The following is a 23030-nucleotide window of genomic DNA, read 5'->3' on the forward strand; positions in this document are numbered from 1 at the left end:
TATAGTCAGTAATACTATATCTTATTCAGAGTAAAAAGAGAGATAAAGAGTTTATCAGACAAATAAAAAGGAGTTCATGACCACTAAACTAGTCTTACAAGAAATATTAAAAGGGACTCTTTGAATGGAAAGGAAAGACAATAAATGAGACCGTAAAAAATAAGTATATCTGCAAAAATCAATCAAGGAATTCACAAAATAAAATTATGTAAAATATGATGCCATATACCTAAAATATGGGTGGGGGAGAGAGGAGTAAAAAATGGGTTCAGGGGATCCCTGGGTGACTAAGAAGTTTGGTGCCTGCCTTTGGCCGGGGTGTGATCCTGGAGTCCTGGGATGGAGTCCCACGTTGGGCTCCCTGCATGGAGCCGGCTTCTCTCTCTGCCTCTGTCTCTGCCTCTCTCTCTGTGTGTGTGTCTCTCATAAATAAATAGATGAAGTATTTAAAAAAAAAGAATGGGTTCAAACGTAAGTGACCATCGATATATCCTGCTATAAGCATAAGTTGTTATATATAAACCTAATGGTAATCGCAAATCAAAAACGATTAACAGACATGCAAAGAATAAAGAGACAGGAATCCAAATATATCACTGAGGAAAGCGAACAAACCAGGAAAAAGAGCAAGAGAAGGAAAGATCAGAGAAAAACTATAGAAACAACCACAAAACAAGTAACAAAATGGCAATAAATACATATCTATCAACAAATTGCTTTGAATAGAAATGAACTAAATGTTTCAATAAAAAGGTGACATGGTGGATAAAAAAATAAGACACATTTATATACTGCTTACAAGAGATTCATTTTAGACCTAAAGATGCCTACAGACTGAAAGTGAGGGGATGGAGAAACATTTATCATACAAATGGGTGTCAAAAGAAAGCCAGAGTAGCAATACTTATATCTGACAAAATAGACTTTAAAACAAAGACTGTAACAAGAGACAAAGAAGACACTATATAATAATAAAGGGGACAATCCAACAAGATGCTAAAAACAATTATAAGTATTTATGTACCCAACATGGGAGCACCCAAATTCATAAAACAATTCATAATAAACATCAAGGGACTAATTGATAGTAATACAATAATAATGTAGGGGATTTTAATACCCCCACTTACATTAATGGACAGATCATGAAAACAAAATCAACAAGGAAATAGTGGCTTTGAATGACACAATGGACCAGATGGATTTAACAGTTACATTCAGAACATTCCATCCTAAAACAGCAGAATACACATTCTTTTCAAGTGCACCAGATAGCTTCACAGGCGAATTCTACAAAACATTTAAAGAAAAGCTAATTCCTATTCTTCTCAAATTATTCCAAAAAATAAGAGAGGAGGGAAGCTTCCAAGTTCATTCTATAACACCAACACTACCCTGATACCAAAACCAGATAAAGACACTACTAAAAAAGAGAACTAGAGGCCATTATATCTGGTGAACATAGATGCAAAAAATGCTCAACAAAATATTAGCAAAGCGAATTCATCAATACATTAAAAAAATCATTCACCACAATCAAGTGGGATTTATTCCTTGGTTGCAAGTGTGGTTCAATATTCACAAATCAATCAACATGATACATCACATTAACAAGAGAAAGAATAAGAACTATATGATCAACTTAGTAGATGCCGAAAAAGAATTTGACAAAATATAACATCCATTCATGATAAAAAGAAAAAAACCTCAACAAAGTAGGTTTAGAGGGAACATACCACTCTCACCACTTCTATTCACGTCTATGGAAGTCCTAGCCACAGTAATTAAGCATCAAAAAGAAAGAAAAGAACTCCAAATTAGGAAGGAAGAAGTAAAACTTTCACAATTTGAAGATGACATGATACTCTATATGGAAAACCCTAAAGACTCCACCAAAAAAAATACTACAAGTTATAACTGAATTCAGTAAAGCTGCAGGATACAAAATCAATGTGCAGAAACCTGTTGCATTTCTATACACTAATAATGAAGTAGTAGAAAGAGAAATTAAGAAAACAACCCTATTTACAATTACACCCCAAATAATAAAGTACCTAGGATAAAACCTAACCAAACAGGTGAAAGATCTGTACTCAAAAAAGTACTGTACTGATGAAAGAAATTGAAAAGGATAAAGGGAAATGAAAAGACATTTCATGCTCATAGATGGGAAGAACGCATGTAGTTAAAATGTGTATACTACCCAAAGCAATCTACACATTTAATGCACTCTCTATTGAAATGCCATTAACATTTTTCATGGAACTGGAAGAAACAATCCTAAAATTGGTACAAAACCACAAAAGACCCCAAATAGCCAAATCAATCTTGAAAAAGAAAAAGCAAAACTGGAAGTATCACAATTCCAGACTTCATGTCATACTACAAAGCTGTTATAATCACAGCAGTATGTTACTGGCACAAAAAAGACACATAAATCAATAGAACAGAATAGAAAGCCCAGAAATAAACCCACAATTATATGGTCAATTAATCTTCCCAATGTAGGAAAAAATAGCCCATAGGAAAAAGACACTTTCTTCAACAAACGGTGTTGGAAAAACTGGACAGCTACATGCAAAAGAATGAAACTGGATCACTTTCTTACACCATACACCATAATAAATTCAAAAGGGATTAAAGACCTAAATGTAAAACCTGAAACCGTAAAAATCCTAAGGGAGAGCACAGGCAGTAATTTGTCTGACATCATCCATAACAATGTGTTTCTAGATCTGTCTCCTGAAGCAAGGGAAATAAAAGCAAAAATAAACTATTAGCACTACATCAAAATAAAATGCTATGCACAGGGAAGGAAACAGTCAACATAACTAAAAGGTAACCTATGGAATGGAAGAAGATATTTCCAATGACATATCCAATAAATGTTTAGTACCCAAAATATATAAAGAACTTCTACAACTCAACACCCAAAACCCAAGTATTCTAATTAAAAATGGGAAGACATGAATAGACATTTCTCCAAAGAAGACATTCAGATGGGCAACAGACACATGAAAAGATGCAAAAGATGCTCAATATCACTGATCATCAGGGAAATGCCAATCAAAACTATGATATATCACGTCACACCTGTCAGAATCACTGAAAAAAACGCAATAAAAAACAAGTGTTGGGGTGCGTGGGTGGCTCAGTGGTTGAACATCTGTCTTCAGCTCAGATTGTGACCCTGGGATCCTGGGATCCTGGGATCGAGTCCCACATCAGGCTCCCGGGGGGTAGCCTGCTTCTCCCTCTGCCTGTGTCTCTGCCTCTCTCTGTGTGTCTCTCATTAATAAATAAATAAAATCTTTTAAAAAGTGTTTACAATGATGTAATGATGGAGAAAAAGGAACCTTCTTATGTTGTTGGTGGGAATGCAAAATGGCAAAATGGTGCGACCACTGTAGAAAATAGTATGAAAGTCCTGCAAAAAGTGAAAAATAGAGCTACCATATGATTCAATAACTCCACTTTCAAGTATTTACCCAAGCAAAATGAAAACACTAATTCAAAAAGATATATGCACCCTTATGTTTATAGCAGCATTATTTACAATAGCCAAATCATGGAAGCAGCTGAAATGTCCATCAGCAGATGAATGGATAAAGAAAGTGCTATATATATATATATTATATATATATATAACAGAATATTCAAAATAGCCATTAAAAAAGAATGAAATCTTGCCATTTTCGATGACATGGATAGATCTAAGAGTATTATGCTAAGCGAAATAAGTCAGGAAAAGACAAATACCATATGATTTCACTCATGGAATTCAAGCAACAAAACAAATGAGGAAAGGAAAAGGAGAGAGAGAGAGAAATCAAGAAACAGCTTTTATCTGTAGAGAACAAATTGGTGGTTTACCAGAGTGCAGGTAGGTGGGGGGTTATGAAATATGTGACTGGGATTAAGGAATGTACTTATGATGAGCAAGAGGTGATGTAATGAATTGTTGATTCACTATATTGTAATCTGAACACTGTATGTTAACTATACTAGAATTAAAATAAAAAATACACAAAAAGTGGAACTCTAAGTAATAATTTTATTGTTGCTTTTGCTGTTGATTTTATTTTTCCTCAAGAATCATGGGTTAGGGCAGCCTAGGTTGCTCAGTGGTTTAGCGCTTGCCTTTGGCCCAGGGCATGACCCTGGAGACCCAGGATCGAGTCCCACTTCAGGCTCCCTGCATGGAGCCTGCTTCTCCCTCTGCCTGTGTCTCTGCCTCTTTCTCTCTGGATCTCGCATAAATAAATAAATAAATAAATAAATAAATAAATAAATAAATAAATAAAACCTTAAAAAAAAAAGAATCATGGGTTAGAAATTCTGAAACTAATGTCTGTGACAACTGGCATTGAGTAAATAAATAAATTATATACATAGTTGGATAATGGGAGCTATGTTTCTTACTGTCCGAGAAGTGGGTTACAATTATTGAAAGAAGAAAGTTGAAATGAGTCCTATATTGGACTGTAATTTGGATAATGATATGAACATGGTTTTTAATATGGATATAAAATAGATTAAAATATGGACACACACACATACATATACATATATATATATCTCCAAGATGTGTCTTCTGAGAGAGTCTATCAGCAATGATACTACAATAGCAGTGAGTGCACTTAACACCCAGGTCTTGGTTTATAAGCATTACTACCCACTGATGAAAGCCAGGGCTCCATGATGAAATGTATGATGGTTGGGGCAGGAAACATTCAAGATGAATCTGTAATATCTTGTTGGGCCAGATGTAAGAAATGCTTAAAATGATGGGGATATTTTAAATGGACTCAGGAGTCAACTTGAAGTGTTTCCTACTGACTAAATCTGTAACTATTATCATATCTAAACAATTAATCTTAGTAAAGGATTATAACACATTGAATAGAATAATATCAACGAGGCAACACTGGTACATACATACTTATATGCATTCTTACATGGGAGGATAAATTTCTCTACAGCAAAAAAATAATCAACATAGAAATCCAGCCTTTACAAAGTAGAGTGATGAAACTAGAAAATCATCTCTGGACAATAAGCATAGTAATAATTGAATGAGGTAAGAATCATCAATGGACACTAACACTAGTGGGTAAAAAAAGAACATCATGTGCATGGCTAATGTCCCAGAAGAGAGTCTAAATTCCTCAGTCTGATCTTTGAAGCTTTTCTTCAACCTGGCCCCAATCTACACTTGTCCCACTTGTCACCTTTGGAGTAGGTCTCCCAATCTAGTCTATGTCTTTCACTTACCCCCTCCACTCCAAAAGAAATATTAAAATCAACTCCTGCATTTGAGCCCTTTTATAGCTGGGTACACTGGCAGAGAAATTAGAGCTGGACCCAGATTTAAAGACCATTCTGGTCTTTCCCTGTTCTCTTTCTACTACCACCAGCTTTGCCTCCACCAGGATATCTGACTACTCACCCAGAGAACCACCCAACTTGGACTCCACTGGGCATACAATATTTTGAAGATGTATGTTCTGTTGTCCTGGAAGTGCATATATCACTACCATTCATCAGCTAGAAATAGTCATAAGACCCCAACAAAACTGCAATGCAGCTGAGAAATGTAGGAGAGTGCACAGAAATGTCATAAACACAAAGTGCTGTTTTTCCCCCAAGTATTTTATTTTCCTCATATACTTTCATAAATGGGTAAGCTAAGACACAGAGAGGAGAGAATACCTGCCCCAAATCACTCATTAGAGGATTCAGAATTAGAATCTGAATTGCTCTCTGATGGCAAAGTCCAAGTTCTTTCTACAACACCCTGCTGCCTCTGGCCTCCTAGAGCTCATACTATCCCAGCCTTTTCCATGCACTCACATGTTCCATCATTTATGATTTTGATTGTGAGAAATGGTGTGTTGGTAAATGGTAAACAACTGGTTCTCAAAACAAATATAAAAACCCTTGATTGACAGACAGAACATGAGAGACTCCTAACTCTGGGAAACGAACTAGGGGTGGGGGAAGGGGATGTGGGGGGTGGGAGTGACTAGGTGATGGGTGCTGAGGGGGGCACTTGATGGGATGAGCACTGGGTGTTATGCTAGATGTTGGCAAATTGAACACCAATAAAAAATAAATTTATAAAAAAATTATCAAACATTTAACAACTTGCCAAAAAAAAGAAAAAAGCCTTGATTGGTAGCCATTGCCACTTTTCATGGAGTAAATAATCCCACCACAACCAATTTCAGGTTACCAATTTCACTGAATGTAAATGCAGGATAAAGTGCACACAGTTACAAGCTGTCCCCAACACATTATTGGTCATAAGCAAAAAAAGTTTTTCTTGCCAATGTAAATAAATGGATGTTACTAGAAAGATGTCACAGACTCACAGAACTGAAGGGCGACTGAAGAAAGTAACTTGAGAATTGGATCGGAAACACAAAGATGGGAGTTGTCTGATCAGGATTCTGTTCTGGGGATAAAATCACATAAACCATTCTTTTTCACCCGTGTCAATCACTTAAGTTTCAAAGTGCAACAAAGGGGCATGTTATTGAGTAAGAGTAGATTGTATGCCTGCCTCTTGGCAATACTAGAACAAGGAAAGGAAGAACTTGGCTTACCCTATTTCAATAGGGGTAGGCAAACATCTGGACATGTCATCTCACAAAGACTATATATTAGTTTTCTATTAATGCCCAACAAATGACCACAACTCGAGTGACTAAAACAAAATCCATTTATTATCTCATAGTAATTGTAAGTCAGAAGTCTGGGCAGGGTTTGACTCTGTTTAGGCAAGCCTGAAATCAAGGGGTTGGCAGGACTACATTCCTTTCTGGAGCCTCTGGGGAAGTATCCACTTCCAAGCTATTCAGATTGTTGTCAGAACTCCTGTCTTTGCAGCTGTAGGTCTGATGTCCTTGTTTCTTTGTTGGCTATCTGCTAAAGGCCTCACTTAGTTCACAGAGGCCACCCATATTCTTTGCCACATAGCCCTCACCTTCAAATTCAGGAATATAGAATTTTCATGCATCAAATCTCTCTCACTCTTCCAATATTTCTTGCCAGTAAGAGAGCAGTCCCCTCCAAGGTATCACCTGATTGGGTCAGGCCCACCCAAGCTGATTTCTATATTTTAAGTTCAACTGATTTGGTCTCTTAATTACATGTGGAAAATCTCTTCACAGCATCAACTAGATTAGTATTTTCTTGAATAATGACTAAAAAGTCTATGTAGCCAAGGGATGGAGATCTTGTGTGCCATCCTTAAATCCTGTCTACCACAGTTTCATCTACCACAAAAATGAGGGAACTGTATTACCTAAAAGGAAATTGAGTGCCACTAGGAAAGATAAATGGATACCTACAAGAGAGATATTCACTACAGTATGTTTGTTCAACATCTGCACATACTTTTGCCATCCCATAGTTTGGAAAAATGACAACATGCAACTATTCTTCATATGAGCAAAATGCACTCACTCATCCTCAAATGGAGATAAACATAAAGTCTTACCAATCATAGTATCTACATTCATGTTTAGGATCTTCAGATGACATCCATTCTTCCTCTAGTTCAAATGAATGCTATATCAATATTTTGGAATAATGTGGATGAATAAAAAACTCAACTGCCACCAGCTCACCATATATAAAATAGTAGGTAAAAGATAAATAAAATGGGGTACATTAAAATATATAAATATATACTTATTATAAAAAATAAAATATGAGTAACTATTGTAGTCTTCATTTCTAAAACTGGTTACCTGGTCAAAATTGGTATAAACTTTTTCTTTACTATATATCATGTTTTCTGTCATCGAGTCACCATCTCAGTCAGATAGGCTTCTTACCTAGAGAAATGATTTAAACATTTATTTATGTGTAGTCTGAGGGATTGGTAGCCTTGCACATTATGGGGTTGCTGTAGTAGCCTAATAATTTTAACCACTTTGGGATGTGATAAAGGCACCCCAGAAGATCTCCTGACTGCACACTCCTTTCCGTCCCCATTATGTAGCAGCAACCCTACTTTCTCATGAAAACTGAAATCAATTACCTCAGCCAGTACAAAAGCCCATTTTTACCTATTTCTCCATTGGCATGATGATTCCAAAACTGCCAGGTGGACATCTCAACTTCCAAATCAATGGAATCATTGTTGAGGAACCTGATAGAAATATGTCTTGCCTAGGTACTAAAAATTCTAATCTGGTAGAGTCCAGAGTCACAGGGACCATAAACAAAACATTTTATGAATAGGTCTTTAGAAACAACTCTAATTTCCATCATTTAGTTCTTAGACCTAGGAATCCTGGTTCTTGACTAGATGGTGTTATATCTAGAGGTGACTAGATTAGAATACATACTGTATACTATATATTGTAAGACAGTACCTCTAACACATTATCTCTCAACTGGTGATATAACTGTCTTCAATAGGGTCATTGTATAAGGACAACTTTTTTTCTGAGTGGTGCAGTGCATGATAAAACCAGTGAATTCCATGGGTAAAAGACAATCACCACACTTTTGGTCTTAAAGTGAGTCCCTTGATCAGAAGCAACATTGCATGAAATTTCACAACTGGGATCTCTGTAAGATCACAGATGGTGGAGCTGAGAGAAGTACTGCAGGCAGAAAGGGCAAATCCATATCTAAAATATTTATTCCAGAGAAATCATAAGGCCAAGTAATTTCTCCATGATATAATGGATCCAAAGTAATTACCATACTCTCAGGTATCTGACTGGTCCCCTTGAGATTGGTACATACCAGGAACTCAGTATAGTCCTAACTCAGAAGTTGGGCACTCAACAATTGGTAGGAGGGTGGTCACATCAGCCCTTGTGAGGGGAAACCATGTTGCTGAGGCCATATACAGCCCCTGTTCATGCTCTGTGACCATTTTGTACAGGTGCCCACTGAGCAAGCACAGGAGTAGCTAAGTAAAGAGGCTTATTGACCACCACTGAGTAGGTCATATTGCCCACCTGATTACTGAGAAAGCCTTTTGGTGAGCATTCACATCTAACATACTAGTCTCATGCTCCTGATCTGCCCCCAAGAAGTTAATATACCACTTCCCTAAAGGTTTTTTTTTGTCCATTTCCCCAAATGTCTTCATTCAAAATCTCTGCTAATTAGGATAAACCATTATCCCTGGATTTGGATCTAGATGCAACAATTCATGAAACTTAGGGGTTTTTTTCTCTTTAGAGAGGAGCGAAGGCACTTTTGTTTGCATGAAGAATAACTGCATTGTGTTACAGTGTCCTTTTTCCAAAGGGTGCAATGGCAAGAAGTGGATAAGCAAACTTTAGTGAAATTTGTTAAAATAAAAATAATTTTTAGTTTTTACTTGTTATTCTGATCTAAGATAAGACCGATAAAAAAGTTCCAAGAATAGTAAAAAGTTCCTGTATACACTTAACCTAGATTCTCCAATGTTAACATTTATTGTATTTATCATCTCTCTCTTTCCACACACACACACACACACACATACACACACACACACACACACACTTTTTAAAATAGTTTGAATGTAAGTTACAAAGGCATTTTCTTACGGAAGACAGTACAATAATCAAAATCACATCACTAACAATATAATACTCTTATCTAATTTAAAGAACTTATTCAATAGATTCAATAGATTTTGGCAACTGTCCACATTGCACTTGAATTTTCTGAGCAAGGAAGGGACAGAATCAAATCTCTTCTGGGGTGTGACCAGGGCAGACAGTGTACTAAAGCCCAGAGTAGGGTACAATCCCCACAGAGTTAAGAATGTTTCCATGGGTATTGGGCCTTTCTGCTATCCCCAGGCTCCAATGATACAACCCCTCCTCTCTTCAGGCTTCCAGAATTCCTTTGTGACCTTCCACACCTCTGATGTTGCCCTAAACACGTTTTTCTCTAAATAAACTTTACCTGGGACTGATTGTCCCAAGACTCTTCCAACACTTCAACTCCTAGCACAGCTTAGAATACCCAGAGAGTTCCATCACTATTATATAGATTAGATTGCTGTCTCACAGAGTACAAGAGTTGGGGGAGGCCCCAGAGGTGATCTATTCTTATCTTTCCATTCCCATTTGAGCAACTGAGGCTCAGAGAACTCTGAGACTATTAGGGGCAGTTGGGAGAACATCCCATTGTCTTCTCTTAGACCTGGTGTCTTCCCCATACATCACCCAGCTGGTCTACATTTCCTTCCTTAGAGAGCAGTCACAATCTCCACACAGGGTAGAGCTGGGGGTAGGGGTGTGGGAGCGAATGGCACTTCAAAGAAAGACCCCAACTTAGGGATCTTATGGATAGGCAGGCTGTTCTTTTGAGGCTGCAAAGTGGAGTCCATCTATCTGAATGTGGGAGCCGTAAACACAAACCAGGAGAAACTTGAAGTAGGTGAGGGATTCTGTGGCCTGAGCTGGCACATGGTGAAAGCACCCACCTGCAGAGAAAGGCTGGCCCAATCCCTCAGCACTTGGGTGTTTCATACCAACAGGTAGAATAATCAGCACCCAGAAATGCAGGAACTGTGGCTCAGGCCTGAGGTGCCATAGAGACGCAGGGCTATAGCAACCCCTACCCCAAAGTCCTCAGGTTGAGATTCCCCAGAAGCTTGCCTGAGAAAAGGTCAGGATCCAGGCCTGGCTGAAGGAAAGGAGCCTGGCAGTGAGGACAAAAGGCAGGTGAGGGGCTGGGGCTTCACAGTGCTGACTCCTTCCTTTTAATCCTGGGCTCTATCCCCCTAGAATGTGGACATCACTCCAGAATCTGAGGAAACCCTGGACACTGTCCCTTCCCACTCTCGAGACCTTCCCAGGAGGCTAAATTACCTTTGCTCTTGCTTTTTTCTACCCTGGGAGCTCCTGTTTCTGCCCTTGCCCACATGCTTAAGTATCACCAAGCCTCTGAGGAATTTATGGCCTAGGCCTAATTTCATCCTCAGAGTTCTAGTGAAGACTTCAGTAGCTCAAGCCAGGTCCTTGTTCACAGTAACACTGAAAGGCAGTCTAGCTTTACATAAAACCATAAAACCTTGCCCGTCTTACTTTCTCAATTCTTATTCTCTAAGCGATAAAGATTCCTTTCTCCCTGCAGGAGGAGAGAAGAGGCCAATGTGAGGTTTCCTTCACTATCCATAAGAACTTGTCTCTGTGATGAGGCCCTGGTCCTGTTGTGGGGGGCAGGGCAGGGGGATTGTGAGGGCTTTCTAGAGGGACAAGTTCCTGGGTAGCATTTCCAGAGATGAAGGGGGCCCTATGAGCCCATCTCTTTATGGGCAATGTGACTAGGAGTATGAGATCTTCCTTTTCACACAGGAGACTCCAGCACCTGGATCACAGTGTTCTCTGTTCCTCCTCTTGCCCCCATCCTGGAGTTGTTTCACTTTCCACATACAACCAACACCCTAGAATCTCAGGAGATGCATCACCAGAAACAGTTATCTTCACTCCCCTTCAACCACCCACTCTCTGGACTTTGTCATTAACTGGGGTTCCACCTCCTCTGCCTTCTTAAATTCAACTGTCTGACCACCTACACCCTGTCTCTCATCTCTTTAAGCATCATCACTCCAGGACTCCTAGCAGCCTATCACATGAGTTCCTGAGGTAATATTTCTAAGGTAAACTATACTGGTTCTTGGACCTCATTAACACTTGTGTTCATTACTTCCTCCTTTGTTTTCCAATCCATTAACGGAATCTACCCATATTTTTACCAATTGAAAGCTAATCTGCCCCTCAGGCTAGAAGTGAGGCGCTCTCTTTCCCATATAAACAAGTCAATCTCTCCCCAATGTGTTAAAAACAGAGAGCACACGTAATTCACTTTGCAGTTTCAACGTTTATTTCTGATACCAAAACTTGACAGCACACAAGGGGAAAAAAAGCAACAGACAAGGAACAGCAAATAAATTTATCTTGCATGCCACTTTCAGTCAACAGGATGTGGCTCTCTAGATAGCTGTGTTTAGAAGGAATCTGAGGCTTCAGCCTCACTCAGGGGAAAGACTATTGCAACTGATTAGCAATATCTGTGAACATAAGAAAGAAAAAAACCCAAATAATCAGTGATATATATCAAATAGTAAGAAATATACCAAGTATATGCTTCCCTATACTTCCCTCACCTCCCCACCATGGGTTTTCTAGGACTCCCAGGTTGTGACATAAACACATTCCCATGGACCCTGTATCTCCCGATAACCCTAACTGCCCAAACCAAAGTGATATACCTACCCAACATCTCACTCAACCCAGAAGAAACCAATGGCACCAAAGTTGGCAGCAAAGTTGGTGCTGGCTGTACCACCAGGGCCAATAATGGGGCCAGTGAAGGTCTGAGGAAATCGGGAGCGGGCATTCTGGTGGTATCTGGCCCAGAAGGTAAATGGGATTCTAGACCAGGGATCGCCAAAATCTCCTTCCTCATCCCAGGTCAGCAGCTCAAATTCAATGTCATCCCAGCTCCAGGGCCCAGATACGGCCTCATCTCCAATCCCCATGCGGGTTCTCGCCTCAGCCCGGGCCTCAGCCTCAGCTGCAGCAGCATCCAGAGCATCCAAGGCCTCATCTGCAGCCTCCATGAACTGTGCAGTCCAGTCACGAGGATCTCTTTTCTGAACCTGAGATGAAGAACAGAAAATAGAAAATAAAACAAAACCCGTAATAATGGGAGTTAATATTTATGAAGCACTTGCTATATATTTAGTGCCCTACTTTGTGCTACTATTTACGTAACAGCAACAATCAATACCACCAGTAATGCAGTACCACGTGCAGTATCTAAGGTCTTATCCCTGCTCTGGACCCTTTCCAGCCAGCCACACCTCATCTTTTGACCTATCAAGTCTGGAGCAGTTCCTCTATTACCTCTGCAATGAATCTCAGCACTTTCATCTTGCTAGTTTCATGGTAGGAACGGAGGCCCCAGAGGAACTCATACTCAGGAGGGTTGCTGTTGGGCACTCGTCTGTAATCCAGGTACCTTAGAGCAGAAAGGTCTTTGTTTCTACCCAAGAAAGAACAGTAGTCCAACAATACATAATACTCTATTTTGATACCCCCAATTTCAGGTAGCAATCCCACCCAGATAGTAGTCCAACAATGCATAATACTCTATTTTGATACCCCCAATTTCAGGTAGCAATCCCACCCAGACTCATTCTTAAACCTAGCTTAATTATATTCTTTTTTAAATTTATTTTTTTAAAGTAGGCTCCATACTTGAGGCTTGAACTCACGACCCTGAGATCAAGACCTGAGCTGAGATCGAATCAGACACTTAACCAACTGAGTCACCCAGCTGCCCCATAAACCTAGCTTAATTATATTCTAATAGTCAGGCCTTCAAATTCCTGTACCAGTGCTTCTACATTAAGCAGTCACCTAAAACTGCAGGGTGGCTTATATAGGGTCATAGAAAGGGCAACACTTAATCTCTCCCCTTGTGTCACAGCTCTAGCTCCATGTTCTTGTAATCTTGTTATTGAGCCACAGTTGGCCCATTGCAATGATTACTATGCAATGTAAACCTCAGCCTTGGAAATGTCTACTGTGGGTATAGTGGACAGACTTCACCTGCAAGATAACTATAATACTGCAGAAAAATCCAACCACAAGCAGGGATACTCAATAAACACTTCCAAGTATGTATGTGTTTTTCTATGGGGATATATAGGTATAGTGTAAGAAATGAGCATAGTAAGGACTGTCTGAGGCTGACTAGCACACAGAACTCATGAAGACCAGAAAAAAACCCTTAGACATCACTTACTTTTGTTTTACAAACTCATAAGTGAGAAGTTTCCTCAGATCTCCAAGAAGAGGATGTCTCACACTGATAGTATAAAAAAAAGAAACCCATAATCAAAGACTATGACATTGCCCAAAGAAAAGAAAAGAGCTTTCTAGTGGAGATCAGAGATGAGAGGAGAGGCATAGAGTTCAGAACTATTTGCCCATCCACCCAGGTCACATCCTTGGGCTCTGGTACCTCCCCAGACCAATTCCCTATACCACCAGGCTGATGCAATCCTGGGACCATCCTCTGTTGCCAAAGGATGATATGAACAGGCAAGAGATGAGAGAGCCCAATCATACCCAGGACGCAGTCCCATCTTGCGTAGTGCCTCCCAGAGGACAGCTGCAGTGGGAGGCAAGGGGAGAGACAAGGGATGGAAGATGAGCATGGAAATCAGGTGGTAGCCAATCCCCAGCTGCAGGTCCAGCCACTCACCTTCACTGGCACGGTTGCCATTCATGAAGATAACGCCCAATATCACTAAGAGGAGACCCAGCTTGGGTGTGTCTTTGGTCCTAAAAGTGTACAAAAAAAGATATTTTCAGCAGCCATTTGTATGAAACAGCTCAGGCAGCTTATTCATCTAGCTTCCCCAGTATTCCTCAGCAAAGGGCTATTTCTGCCACAGTCCCGACCATGACCTGGTATACGACCCTGAATCTTGGACCCCGAACTACTTGATGCTCCCAGGGAAAAAAAGCACCACTGAGAAAGGCAATGTTCCACCTCTTTTCCCATCTTACGTTCCCAATATGCCAGCCAGGGACTCGGGGGTGCTGATGAGAATATACAGGTGTTCTTCTTTGTCGATCTCCTTCAGTTGAATCCCAAATTTCTACATGGACAAGAAAATGGACTGTGAAATTACAAAATCCAGCATCAACTACCCATGCTCAGTTGCTTACCACCCTGTGAGTCTTCAGCTCTAAATTACCAGTAGGAATCCCACACATCTTTGATATCAAAATCTTCCCTCATTCCTGTGTTCCTCAGGGCTGCCTTCTCACCTTCTCCAGGACAAAGCATGCACGTTCAATGATTTCTGGATAAACATCAGTGTATTCACGGATGATATCCCTCAGCATTTCTGTAGGAGAGAGAAGAGAGCACCTGAGCTGAGCAGAGGCCACAGAGCTACATCCTCTTTGCCAGGCCTGCTAAAGGGAACACAGTCAGGACCCTCAAGGATGAAAAATGAAGAATCAGCCATGGAAAGGGGATTAAAACCATGGAAGGCGAGGGGACATATAAGCAAAGGGATGTCCACAGAGCATGGGGTGAGGGGAAGGAGAGTGTGCTTGGGGGAGGGCACTGGATGCCTACCTGAGCGCTTAATGGGCACCTTGGTATAATCTTTAAGCATCAGGTACTTGACCAACTTATTTGCCTGGAAGGGGAAAAGGAAATCATTAAATTTATTGATACTTCAAGAAAACTTGATTGGATTATAGATAGAAGGCCAATAAAGACAAAAGGAAGAGAGGAAAAAGTGACTGGGAATAAGTTCTTACTCTTTCCTGAAGAAGGGCCACATCTCGGGGCTGTGAGGCACCCAGGTTCTGTGAGGCACGTGAATTGGGAGAGGGGCGCAGGTTTGGTGAGGGCCGCAGGTTCTGCCAGTCAGGTGGAACTGGCCAATCAGTGGGGATCCAGTCAGGTGGGAGTGGCCAGTCAGTGGGAAGTGGCCAATCAGGTGGTAGAGGCCAGTCAGGTGGTAGTGGCCAGTCAGGAGGGCCCTGCCAATCTGGAGGACCCTGCCAGCCTGGTGGGTTCTGCCATCCAGGTGGGGTCTGCCATCCAGGTGGATTCTGCCAGGCCAGTGGGTTTGGCCAGACAACTGGACCGGGCCAGACAATGGGGTTTGGCCAGATCACTGGATTTTGCCAGATCACTGGGTTCGGCCAGATCACTGGGTTCTGCCAAGCAACCGGGTTTTGCCAGGCTGGTGGGGTCTGCCTAGCTGGGGGACTCTGACGTGCTGGTGGGGTCTGCCTGGCTGGCTGGTTTTGCCAGCCTGATGGGTTCTGCCAGGCCAATGGGGTCTGCCAGAGCACATTGGGGGGTGCGCCAGGTGGGTTCTGAGTGGTAACTGGAACAGGTGCAGACCTCCACGTCCCTGTAGCCAGTGGGGCCCGCCTCTGATCCCCATTGCTGTTCTCGTCCACATTCAAGTTATTAATCTGCATCATCAGAGAGAAGGAAAGTCCAGAGTCACCAGTTGTTTCTGTGTCCTCACCCTATCTATTCCAGGAAGGCCCTCTAAAACCCTCACCTGTAGTGACAGCCTGACCCACTAGTCAATGGTCACCCTGAGTCCTGGGCTTGTCTTTCACTGTCTTCCAGGCAGGAGTTTCATCTCTGAATCAGGCCAGGAGCAACCCAAGGGTGGGGCCTGAGGCTTCTCCTCTTCCTATGTCCAACACTGGCTCTGCTTGTACCACCCTGGACAAATCACTCAAGTCACTCACCTCTCTGGGACTGAGTTTCCTTCTCTGTAAAACTGGGACTATTATCCTTAGCTAGTAATACCTTGAAGATTTAATGAGGTAACCTGTGTGAATATGCCTAGCTCAAGACCTAACACATGGTGGCTATTATGAAAATGTAAACTGAATTACATAGTGTACATATTACCTGTCCATGTCTCATCTCCCCATTAGTCTGGATATTCAGAGGGCAGAAATTATGACATTCACCTTATTATCCCCTACAACCTAACTCAACACAGGCCATTACATATGTATGCTTTGTTTTGTGGAGAACAAATGAAACTCAGAGAAGAAAGGAGAGAGCCCAAAGCAAAATGAAGCTAGCAGGGATCTCACCTTGCGGGTCCTCTTGCCCCGAATTATAGTCCTGGACTCCAGATTCTGAGCAGGGGAACCATCTGCTGATGTCTGTGCAGCTGCACCATCAGATTCAGGGATACCTGGGTTGGTCTCTACCTCAGTCTGGGAAGTGGCCATCTTGGCTTGGTTAATATTCTGGGTCTGGGTATCAACTGTTGGGGCCTTAGTGGTGTCATTCCAAGCCTTAAAGGCTGTCTTAGGTTGAGCATTAACCATCTCAGTGGCACTGAGAGACTGAGAGAAATTGTAGGTGGCATTTGGGCCCACCTTAGTAGTGGCATTCTGGGCCTTAAAGGCCATCTCGGACTTGTTAGCAGTTAATTCACTGGTGGTTGCTGCCTGGGAAAAATCATAGGCAGCATTTGGGCCCTTTAGGGTGGCATTCTGGGACTTAAAGGCTGCCTTAGGTGGTACATTGGGCATCTCCTTGGCATTAAGAGCCTGAGAGAAATCATAGGCACCATTTGGGCCTTTTGTGGTGGCATTCTGAGCCTTAAAGGCTGTTTTGGGCCTAGTGGCAGCTGCCAAAACCTGAATATCAGCCATCTCACTGGATGTTGGGGGCTGTGAACTCTGGGCACTAGCATTCAGCCCAGCTGCTGTGGCCTGGTTGGTAGGTGGAGCCTCTGAGATCTGGATGGCCTCCATCAGGGTCTGCATAAGCAAGGTGCTGTCTTCTACGGAGGCCTCAGCCTGCAAATACAGCGGGGGGGGGGGGGGGGGGGGATGGGGGGTGGGAATGAAATTTCTGGGCCTCCGAAGTAGAAGCAGGAGGGTAGGGGGAGCAGTGCTGGGAAGGTACAGGCAGGCGGATGGTGCAAAAAGGCTGAGGCACAGATCTAGACCACCAGCAAGGGGCGATGGGAGGCAGAGTGGTAACAAAACGTGTGGTAGGGCTGGAGTGGGGCAGGGACTAAGTGAGGGGTGGGGCGGAATGAATAGTGGGGAAGAAGTAGAATGAAGGGAGCGGTGGGGGTTGATGGAGGAGGTTAGAGCAGAGCAATGCGGTGTGCGGCAGAAGCTAAGGGCGGACGCGAGGGGAGCCAGAGCAAGGGTGCCGCCTCGAGGAGTTGAGGAGAATAAGGGGGGGGGGGGTCTCAGCGGTGGGGAATGCAGAAGAGAGGGTGGCGGCCGGAGGTTGGGGGAGGGGGTGGCAGACTGCTCTCTCTACAAGCGTCAGGACTGAGGAAAAAAATGGTTCCTTACCCAACCCGCATTCTCTGGATAGACTGCCCTCACTATTAACAGGGTCTCCCCTTTCTCTAAGCAGGGATTGATGGCTGAAAGGGGACGCCCCTCCCCCCCGATAAACCATGGGAATTTGAAAAGCGATGGAGTCTAGGCATGAAGAGGGCAAAATCAGATCGAGGGTTTTGGGCGGCCAAAGGGGCCCCAGGGAACTATCGGCTAGGTAAATAGTGGGGTGGGGAGTGAATATCTCACCTGGAAGCCGAGGAGGCCCGCACCACAGTCCATTTTCTGAGCCATGGCTCCAGTCCCTCTGGCAAGAGCAGAGCCTGGGTGGGGGTAGGAGGAGCTGGGCGTTATACTCCAAAGGGCAAATGCGAAGGACTGAATGGGGGGGGGGGTGTCTGGGATTTGACTGTGGGGGCGAACGAGGCGCTGAATGTGAGGGGAACCGGTTGGATCAGAGTGGGAAAAGTGAATGGATGTCAGGATGGAGGCTCTGAATCCTGAGAAGCTACTGACCCGGGAGAAGCTTCAAATCGGGATTCGGAAAGCCAACAACAGTTCTGAATCTAGGGGGAATGGGTTGGGACGCGCATATGGTAAATTGAATGGAGGTTTCCAATCAGGAGGAATCGTATGACAGTACAGATTAAGCTCGAGAAATCTGTGGAGATTTTTAACGATGGGAGGGGTTCGGAGGATGAACAGGGGTTCTGAGTAAGGGAGGATCGGGTGAAGGGTGTGAATGGGGATTAGGGGAGTGGAAGGGGAATCAGAATCCGGGGTAAAGGGATTGAAATGAAAAATGGGTGGCCCGCACCAGGGGGCAGATGCCCTGTCTGGGGGCTAATTCTCACCTTGCCTCAGGCCCCAACCCCAACCCCCTCGTTGCCTCCCTTCTTCACGACTCAGAGGATCGGGATTGCAGTGTTCGGCTCTCCGCAGCCGCACCCTCTCCTTGTCCAGGAGAAAATGCCAGCGCGGCAGCTAGGACGACCCCGCCTCTCCGCCTAATATACCACCCACCGCCTCAGATAGTTGTGCGCATGCGCAAGAACTGACCGACCAAATAAAAGTCCCGCCCGCTTTCCCAACAAAAGCTTCGTCCTTAACGCCATGGTGCGCATGTGCAGTGGGAGGCAATCCCGCCCCTTTGCCAACACACCACCCCACTACCAACCAGGTCGACAGTACACCACGGCCCCACCCCCCTCCACAACATCCCCTCCCCCAAACAGATGCGCTGTGCCTTTAGGTCCCACCCCTTGCCCACACACTGGCCCCCTACCTTTTCCGCAATGCGTCTCAGTTCTATCCCTCCCCTCTAGCGGCCCCTCCAGTCCTGTCCTTTCGTTCGGCAAGAATCTCCACCCCCCGCTTAGCAACACTTAGGTCATTAATAAGGAGGTGTCCGTGTGGGGTCTCTAACTGCAACAAGTGCTAGGCTCCCGCTAAGCTCTCCGACTTTGGGACCCAGGAGAAGGAATGGCCAGAGAGAATACGTTGTAAGAGGTAGAAAAAGTGTGCACCTGCCACATGAATCTGTATGATCTCTCTCAACAGATCCCAGGGTCATAAACATTAGCTTCTTTCGTGCCCTTTGTGCAGCTCCAGCCATGCGCATATTTTTTGCGCAGGTGAGGAAGGGAGGGAAGGGAACAGCTTGACCACCACAGCGCAATCTGTGCTGGGACTTGTCTCTCACAGCAGCCCTGGGAGGTGGATGTCAGCATCCCCATTTTACAGGTCAGGAAGCCAAAGCACAGACACACTGCATGAACCAGACAAGGCCACAGAGCCAGTAAAGAGCAAATGCAAAATGTGGGCCTTGGAGTCTTCTTGACTCCAAAACCTATGTTCCACTAGTGCTGGCCTGGGAACTGAGGCACCCTCTCCTCTCCAGTTTGAGCGACAGTTCCCACACATACACCTCCCCTGCACTGTCAACACCTGTCCCAAACAAGCAAGGTTTGTGTTCTCCAAGACCTAAGCTCATGCTCTGCATTTAGGTGTACCCAGATAGAGATTCCTAGTCCCCACCCCCTCTATATGGATACATCCAAGTGTGGGAATTGTTCCTTGGGGCCCATTCCCTGCTCAAATTGTCGGGTCTCCCCCCCTGAGTGGCATGAACACCGCTACCCCTGAGGCCTTCTTGGTGCCTGCTTGAGCAGCCAGGACAATCAGGCAGTTGTGTGCCTGAACCATGGCAAACCCTGATTCTGTGTAAATGTTTACCCTGGTTCCTTCCAGGCCTTGCGCCTCAATTCCTGGGACAAATTGCTGGGCCGTTCTATCCCTCGCTGTGTGAACTGACTCAGGTCATTCCACTTCTCTGAGCCAGCTTCTCAATACAAAATGGGAAGCACAAATAGCACTGCCTGGAGTCCAACCGAAGGACACACATGCTGCTGTGCTTCCAGATGACTGGAGACTCAGACAGAAAATCATATACAGATGTGAAATGACTCAAATTGAACGGATACTTTCCAAAAATACAAGGCAGACCTTGGTACATTTCACATTTGTTCTGGCAACAGCTCCTGCCGGGAGTCTGCATATGAAAGAAAGCTAATACTAGGAAGGATGGCAGCATTTGGTCCCCAAGGGCCAACATCAATTCTGCCTGGCTGGATGACTTTCCTCATCTGTTGCATAGCAACCTCCCCTGTCAGCTGCCTGTTTTTCCTAAGCACTTCCTCTGTAAAATGTCTGCAGTGGGACGTGATCAGACTCAGGAAAGGAGGTCTGAAAACACCATTTTATATGCTACCTGCTTCTGTATCTGTATCTCCAGTCTTGACTTGGCCTATGAATTCTAGATCCATAATTCAACTGCCTGCCTCACTTCTGCAACTGGATATTCCTAATATGTTCAAATCTAACAGGTCTCAAACTGATTCCTTTGTATATATCCTCTTCCTTACCAACGCTGTGTTTCTCCTTTAGTTATGTCACTCTCTCCCACTTAGAATAAAACCTTTTAGGGAGATGGATTTTGGTTTTATTCATTGCTGTATAAATACCCTGTACCTACAATGATACCTGGTGTATTTTATATGCTTATAAATGTTTGTTAATAAATGGATAAATCACACTATCCACCCTATTGCTCAAGCAAGAAAACTGACAGGTATTTTTTCTTTTTTCCTTCCTGTGATGAATTCACTTACTTTTCCTTATACAAACAATGCATATTTGTCATTAAAATTAAACATTGGGGCACCTGGGTGGCTCAGTCGGTTGAGTGTCTGACTCTTGATTTCAGCTCAGATCATGATCTCAGGGTTTTGAGATCGAGACCCCAGTCGGGCTCCGCACTCAGTATGGAGTCTGCTTGAGATTCTCTTCCTCTCCCTCTGTCCCTCCCTCGCTCACATACACTCTCTAAATAAATAAATCTTTAAAAAAATAAAAATAAAAATAAAAATTTAAGCATTATTTTAGAAATTAAGTAAACATCACTCCAAATGGCACCGACCTGAGATATTTGTTAAGATTTGATGCTACCTTTTCATGTAATACTTGGTGCATATATATGCTTACATAAATGGGACTATGTATGCCATACATATTTTAAATTGCATTCTTTTGCTTACTTGCCTCCCACTCCTTTCTTCCACTTATACCCTACTCTGCCAAACATGCATTTTAACAACCATTTTTGTATCTTTCCATGTTCAAAAAGTCATGTTATTTTTAACCATTTTACAAAAATTAAGATCATATACACTTTAATGCATATTTATTTAACACTAATCTATTAATTCTTTTACATTGCTGCATAATATTCGATGATAGGGATGTCCCATGATGTAGTCAATTATTTCACCACTCATGGCCATTTTAGTTTCAAGGTTTTGGGGAGCACGTACATACAAACAACACTGAAATAAAATATTCGTACATATATCCTTGTATTTTATGCTTCATGTTTTTCATTCCTGTGACACTAGATTCCCAGGACTAAGACTGACATCCTCTACAGTGCTTGGCAATATAAAAACTTTTTCCAACATTTTGCCAATGTGATGTCGGTTTTATTGGCTATCTCCTGTGGTTTTAATTTACATTTTTTTAAAGATTCTATTTATTTATTCATGAGACACACACAGAGAGAGAGGCAGAGACAGGCAGAGGGAGAAGCAGGCTCTATGCAGGTAGCCTGACATGGGACTTGATCCTGGGTCTCCAGGATCAGGCCCTGGGCTGAAGGCGGCACTAAACCGCTTAGCCAGCCACCCAGGCTGCCCTAATTTACATTTCTGATGTAAGTAGTGAAACACATTCATATGTTAATAACGGAACTTCTAGATTTCTTTTGTAAAGTAATTGTGCAAGTCTTTTATCTATTTATCTTGTGTTGTCTGTTTTTGTCTTATTTTTAGGACTGCTTTACTTTATATAGTCTTACAGATACTTATTGAAAACTAGATCCACCCTACATTTCAATTATTTTTTTTCACATTTTAGTAAGGGAATATACTCTATATTACATAATAGTTCAACTGCAAAAGCCTTGAGGGCCAGATATTCACTTTTTTACATTCCCTTAGCAGCCAAGAGAATGTGATCTAGGATTTACCAATGTGGCAAGGTCTTGAAATCTACTCTGGGATTCAATGATTCATTTGATTCACTAGAAGGACTCACAGAACTCCGAAAAATAGTTATATTCACAGCTATTGTTTATTACAGTGAAAGCATACTGATTTTAAATCAACAAAACTAAAAGGTACATAGGTAAGACTCCAGGAGAAACCAGGCATATGCTTCTGGTTGTCTTCTCTCAGTGGAGTTGTATGGTCGTGCTTCAATCTCCCAGCAAGATGTGGCAACCAGGGAAGTTTGCCTAAGCTGGAATTTTACTGGGGATCAGTCAGGTAGGCACGGGACACCAGCGTGGCTGACCTTAGCTACTCAACCTCCAGGCTTTACAGAGGTACCACAAGGCCACAGGCCCACTATAAATCACACTGTTAACAATCTAGTATGGCCCAAAGTTCCAAGCGAACCAAAAGGCACTCTAATCAAGCAGGATATTCCAAGGGCTTGGAGATTTTCCCCTGGGAGTTTGTCAAGAGCCAGACCTATCTTTAGAATGTGTAGATATTTTCTGGAAATCACAGGGTTTATAGAGCCCACACACCTGTGGAGTCAATGCTTTTACTGCATAAATAA

At 42.8% G+C, this 23030-nt stretch overlaps 1 protein-coding gene across 10 annotated transcripts in view; it reads right to left on the reverse strand.

Moving 5' to 3' along the window:
• Positions 1-11830: 11830 nt before the first annotated feature.
• MAGED1 (MAGE family member D1) overlaps positions 11831-23030 on the reverse strand; it is a 63481-nt gene continuing 52281 nt past the window's right edge. For 9 of the 10 annotated variants that reach the window (XM_072816725.1, XM_072816723.1, XM_072816726.1 and 6 more), the window contains 12 exons: positions 18102-18175; positions 16635-17351; positions 15321-15989; positions 15133-15196; positions 14817-14896; positions 14553-14644; positions 14245-14324; positions 14109-14151; positions 13783-13845; positions 12879-12993; positions 12246-12631; positions 11831-12040 (listed from right to left, as the gene is read on the reverse strand). In XM_072816725.1, the coding sequence (XP_072672826.1) occupies positions 12254-12631; positions 12879-12993; positions 13783-13845; positions 14109-14151; positions 14245-14324; positions 14553-14644; positions 14817-14896; positions 15133-15196; positions 15321-15989; positions 16635-17351; positions 18102-18175 (2375 nt within the window). In that variant the 3' untranslated portion in view covers positions 11831-12040; positions 12246-12253. Of the gene's footprint in view, positions 12041-12245; positions 12632-12878; positions 12994-13782; positions 13846-14108; positions 14152-14244; positions 14325-14552; positions 14645-14816; positions 14897-15132; positions 15197-15320; positions 15990-16634; positions 17352-18101; positions 18176-18706; positions 18897-23030 lie in introns of those variants that run through there. The other variant, XM_072816727.1, reaches the window with a different exon arrangement.

The sequence above is a fragment of the Canis lupus genome, chromosome X, assembly GCF_048164855.1.
Source record: "Canis lupus baileyi chromosome X, mCanLup2.hap1, whole genome shotgun sequence".
Classification (NCBI taxonomy): domain Eukaryota; kingdom Metazoa; phylum Chordata; class Mammalia; order Carnivora; family Canidae; genus Canis; species Canis lupus.